A 6,000-nucleotide genomic window follows, 5' to 3' on the forward strand; every position below is an offset into this window, starting at 1 on the left:
CAGTAAAAATGGAATAAACCAATCACAGCATATGGAGGCTATTCAGCCCCTCGAATCTGCTCCACCATTCAGTAAATTCAATACTGATATTCTGCCTGAACTCCACTTTCCTGTCCAGTCCCCATGTGATTCCTCAATGTGCAGATGTCGACCCGTAATTCCACCTCCAGTTCCTCACCGTAACCAGCAGGAAACAACCTGTCAGCCTCCTAAAACAAACATTTATACATCTCTCCGCAGGAGCTTGTTTCACCATTTAACGCGATCATGGGAGATCTTTATGTCAATGCTATCTTTCCACACCATCCCAGTACCTCTGATATCATTGGTATCCAGAAATCTATTGACCTCTTCTTTGAACATAGCGGATGATTGAGCTTCCTCCATTCCAATGAGATCACTTCTCACTATTCTAAATCCCCGGCAATATTGGCCCATCAATTTCTCATTGCCAACCCTGTCAATCCAGGAATCTCTCTATCGTTTCTCAAAATCTCGTAAATGTCTGTATGTTTCTGTAGATTCAGAAAGAATGTTCCCGATGGTGGGGGAGCCCAGAACTTGGGGGTCATAGTTTGGGGATAAGGGGTAAACCTTTTAGGACTGAGGTGAGGAGAAATGTCTTCACCCAGAGAGCGGGGAATCTGTGGAATTCACTACCACAGAAAGTAGTTGAGGCCACTAATGTCTAATTTCAAGAAGGAATTAGATTCAGCTCTTGGGGCTAAAGGGATCGAGGGGGGGCGGGGTCAGGGTATTGAAGATGATCAGCCATGATCATAATGAATGGCAGAGCAGGCTCGATGGGCCGAATGGTTTCCTCCTGCTTCTATTTTCTATGTTTGTGTGTAAGGGGAACTTCCGTTGGTGGCCATGGAGTAGGAGGTCGCACATTTGGCAGCTCCCGTTCGTGACAGGCGTTTTGGACCTTTTTCCCCCGACTTTTTTCAAATTTTATTTGAAAAATGGGGAGTAGATGGGACAGTGAGGAGCAATCCCACACGAATATGTGGAGACGGGACCACAGGTGGCCTTATAAGAAGGAAAAATTGAGCAGAGAAGGCACGTTTGTATGTAAGGAGAGTAAACCCACCTCACAGTATTACGGGTGTGATTTTACTAAACTCCTTGGGCAGAATTCTCCGACCCCACCCCCGCCGGGTCAGAGAATCGGCCGGGGGGGGGGGGGGGCGTGAATCCCACACCGCAGCTCCGAGGCTGGTTTTTTTTGGTGGGGATCGCGCCGGTCGGCCATTGGCAGTGCCCCCCCCCCCCCCCCCGGCGATTCTCCGGTCCCCAATGGGCCGGGGCCGTTTTCGTCCGTTCCTGCCGGCGTGGATTAGTCCAGGTCCATACCGGCGGGACTTGGCTCTGAGGGCGGCCTGCGGAGTCCTCAGGAGGGCGGGGGGGGGGGATCCGGCCCGGGGGGGGGATCCGGCCCGGGGGGGGGGGGGGGGGTCCGGCCGGGGGGGGGGGGGGGAATCCGGGCCCCGGGGGGGGGGGTGGGGGGGGATCGCCCGGGAGGGGGGGGGGGGGGTCCCCGGCCCCCGGCCCTGGGGGGTCCCGGGGGGTCCCCACGGTGGCCTGGCTCGCGATCGGGGCCCACCAATCTGCGGGCGGGTCTGTGCCATGGGGAAGTCTCTCCCTGAGCATGTGCCAGAACACGCTGGCGCTCCCGCGCGTGTGCCAACTCACGCCAGCCGGCACAGGCCCTCCAGCTCCGGCTTAAACCCGGAGGTACGGAGGATTCCGCAGCTTCTGGGCGGCCCGACGCCGGAGTGCTTCACGCCGCTGTTTGGCTCCGGCACAGCCCACCCGCCGGTTGGGGGAGAATCCCGGCCCAGTGCTGTAAAGTCAATATCACCGTGGGTCTTCCTGATTGGTTCTTGTATCTTCATCTCACACTTGGACAGAAAAGAAAGAATTAGCATTTTTGTCCCAAATAGGTTTATAATCAACGTCAGCGTAACAATCACCCGGCCCCCCCTCGGTCCCAGGACCCACCCCCCTCGCTGCTGGGATACCCCCGCCCCCACGGTCCTGGGATAACCCCCCCCCCACGGTCCTGGGATAACCCCCCCCCCCCTCGGTCCCGGGACCCACCCCCCTCGCTGCTGGGATACCCCCACCCCCCTCTGTCCCAGGATACCCCCCCCTCGGTCCCGGGATTCCTCCCTCGGTCCTGGGATTCCTCCCTCAGTCTCGGGGCACCCCCTCGGTCCCAGGATCCCCCCTCAATCCCGGGACAGGCCCCTCTTGGTCCTGGACACCGCCGCTGGCCGCCCCCTCCTGTTTATTGGCAGTAAAATGGTTATGAAACAGCCAGTGGGAAATACACGGCAGCATAGCACAGTGGTTAGCACGGTTGAATTTAAATTTATACATTTATTACCCAATTCATTTTTCCAATTAAGGGGCAATTTAGCATGGCCAATCCACCTACCCGGCACATCTTTGGGTTGTGGGGGTGAAACCCACGCAGACACAGGGAGAATGTGCAAACTCCACACGGACAGTGACCCAGAGCCGGTATTGAACCTGGGACCTCGGCGCCGTGAGGCAACAGTGCTAACCACTAGGCCACCGTGCTGCCCTGGGACTTGAGCTTTTAATCAAAGTGGTCAGTACTGTACTGAAGGGGGCAACACGGTGGTGCATTGCAGTCTCACGGCGCTGAGGTCCCAGGTTCGATCCCGGCCCTGGGTCACTGTCCGTGTGGAGTTTGCACATTCTCCCCGTGTCTGCGTGGGTTTCACCCCCACAACCCAAAGATGTGCAGGGTAGGTGGATTGGCCACAATAAATTGCCCCTTAATTGGGAAAAATTAATTGGGTACTCTAAATTTATAAAACAAAGTACTGTACTGAGGGAGGGTACAGTAAGGAGTCTTACACCAGGTTAAAGTCCAACAGGTTTGTTTCGAATCACTAGCTTTGGGAGCGCTGAGGGAGGCCGGCAGTGTCAGAGTTGTTGTCTTTTGGGCGAGCTGTTAAATAATCTTTATTAATAATCTTCATTAGTGTCACAAGTAGGCTTACATTAACACTGTAATGAAGTTACTGTGAAAAGCCCCTAGTCGCCACGTTCCGGCACCTGTTCGGGGAGGCTGGTACGGGAATTTGACCATGCTGCTGGCCTGCCTTGGTCTGCTTTAAAAGCCAGCTATTTAGCCCTGTGCTAAACCAGTATCACATTATTGTTTGTGGGATGTGGCTGTGCACAAATTGGCTGCGTTTTGTTCATTACAACAGTGATTACAGTTCATAAAGTCCTTCATTGGCTCTATGGTGCTGGGGGTTCCTCGAGTTGTACCTTGTGTGATTCTGTGTAACTATTTAATTTGCTTCATTCTGACGCTGTTTTCAGTACAATGGCTACACTTCCTGTCCGCTGGTTACTGCCTACAACAAATGTGTGTTAGCGGAGTTTGACTATGATGCACAACCACTGGAAACATTCCCTTTTGACCAGGGCAAGGAACGGAGGAGCATGTTTCACATGAAAGCAGATCTCATGCCCTATCTTTATTGGTATGCTCTCCTCAAGTAAGTCGCACTATTTGTACCTTCCTCTTTCCCTGGCTTTGCTCAAATGTTAATGTCCGTCAATACTCTGACTGGAGATGTTTACTGATCCTGAACTTCATGGGTGGGTCAGAGAGACTGATTCCGCTTTGAGAATAAACTTGGTGATTGTTGCGAGCAGGATTATGAAGCATTGATCCTTTGTGCTGAGGTACATGGACTGAGGGTTCAACTACTCTGCACCCCCACCTGAAAATTCACTCCATCCAGCACCTTTTAAGATTTAATTCATAAATTTAGAAATTGCCACTTTAAGAAAAGAGTCTGATATTGATAAATCTGTGATTTATTTAACTGCTACTGTTTGGAGATTTTGCATTGGCACATTGCAATTATCCGAGTGGGTAAATGCTGGGATTGCTCGAGCTGATTCACACCAGGAAATCTGACATTCCCAGCCGTGAGAAGCAGACGTAGGAAATTTGTTGCAAATTTGTCAGTCTGTGCTCCTGATTACAGAAAACATCGACAAGCTTACATGTTAATGAGCATGTAAGGGTTTCTGGAAATGTGAGACGCTGACTAAAACTAGCACGCCCACCGTGAGGGCCGCCTCCAGGGTGATGTGAGCCAGGGGTCCGCACCCCCTACCTCCCTCCCTCCCCTCCCTCCCCGGGGTGAGGACAGAGGATTGGAGGGCAGTGGAGGGAGGGAGGCTCCTTGTGGTCCGACCAGCATTCCAATGAAGTAGGAAGAATAATGTAAAGATGTAACATGTCGCCTGAGGAAATCCCGAACGATTTGGGATCAAACCCATTACTGGAGTGTGATGATCAGGCAGTGAACTGTTCAGGCAGACCTGCTCAACCTGCCCCGACAGACTAGACACTGACTTTCAGCAATATGCTGAAGTATTCCCACTGTCCACTTTCTACTGAATCTGCCCAGTGAAGCAGTTGAGGCTCCTTCATTACATGTTTTTAAGGTAAAGATAGATAGTTTTTTGAAGAATAAAGGGATTAAGGGTTATGGTGTTTGGGCCGGAAAGTGGAGCTGAGTCCACAAAAGATCAGCCATGATCTCATTGAATGGCGGAGCAGGCTCGAGGGGCCAGATGGCCGACTCCTGCTCCTAGTTCTTATGATGTCGATTTCTTGTGAGTTGGGTTAAGATTTATGAAAAATGCGTTATTGAGATTATAGACATTGTAATCTCAGTGTGCCAGGATTTAGGTGACAGGTGTGATTGGTGAGAGTTGAATATTTACTGAAATGTTTTTCTTTTTTTTTTCAAGGGGTTTTTGGGGAGGTCCTGAACCGCTGAGAAAGTTGATGCACCTCGGCCAGCAGTAAGATATTCTTCAACTGGACTGGCGGCTTTATCATCCAGACCAGCGCACCCCCCCCCCACCCCACACACACACACACACACACACACACACACACACACACACTGACCCCCTGCCTCGCATGCACGCACTGATCCCTCTCCCCTCGTGCACACACACACTGACCATCCTCTGTGTGCACACACAAGCCAATCCCCCCCACCCACACACACACACACACACACACACACACACACACAGACCCCCCCCCCACACACACACACACACACACACACACACACACACCCCCACACACACACACACCCCCACACACACACAGACCACTACAATATTAACTATGACACTATACGGGTCCCTCTGAAACGCTGAATCATTGTGACTCATACTGGAGCAAGATCGTGGCAATATATTTTTGTAATCATGCTTCTCATCAATAATCTTTTTACCACAGTGATCGGGTCGCACATTGAATGTTTAACTATAATGAGTGTTTGCAGCTCAGAAGGAAATCCGATATTCACTGATAATAAACATTCAAACAATCCATTCATTACAAAACTATCGCTTATGCTTCCAAAATGCCTCCTAATTGTCTTTAAAAAGGATTGTTAAAAATACTGTTCAGATCCTTACTCTGATTGTAATCTAAACTCATGTCAAATTCATGGGAAGGAGAACAGTAATGGAACTGAGATTTAATGTGGTTTAACTGTACCAAAAACAATAAACTTCTTTTCTGACCAACTGTATCACAGTATTGGCTACTTTCACAGTAATACCGCACAGTAATACCGCACAGTAATACCGCACAGTAATACCGCACAGCAATACCGCACAGTAATACCGCACAGCAATACCGCACAGTAATACCGCACAGTAATACCGCACAGCAATACCGCACAGCAATACCGCACAGCAATACCGCACAGTAATACCGCACAGTAATACCGCACAGTAATACCGCACAGTAATACCGCACAGCAATACCGCACAGTAATACCGCACAGTAATACCGCACAGCAATACCGCACAGTAATACCGCACAGCAATACCGCACAGTAATACCGCACAGCAATACCGCACAGTAATACCGCACAGTAATACCGCACAGTAATACCGCACAGTAAT

General features: G+C 50.7%; 1 protein-coding gene across 1 annotated transcript in view; it reads left to right on the plus strand.

Moving 5' to 3' along the window:
* sqor (sulfide quinone oxidoreductase) overlaps positions 1–5,081 on the plus strand; it is a 28,481-nt gene extending 23,400 nt beyond the window's left edge. The window contains exons 5-6 of the mRNA XM_038814068.1: positions 3,367–3,545; positions 4,819–5,081. Coding sequence (XP_038669996.1) covers positions 3,367–3,545; positions 4,819–4,876 — 237 coding nt within the window. The 3' untranslated portion in view covers positions 4,877–5,081. The remainder of the gene's footprint in view (positions 1–3,366; positions 3,546–4,818) is intronic.
* Positions 5,082–6,000: the final 919 nt, after the last annotated feature.

Source organism: Scyliorhinus canicula, chromosome 12 (assembly GCF_902713615.1).
Source record: "Scyliorhinus canicula chromosome 12, sScyCan1.1, whole genome shotgun sequence".
Taxonomy (NCBI): Eukaryota; Metazoa; Chordata; class Chondrichthyes; order Carcharhiniformes; family Scyliorhinidae; genus Scyliorhinus; species Scyliorhinus canicula.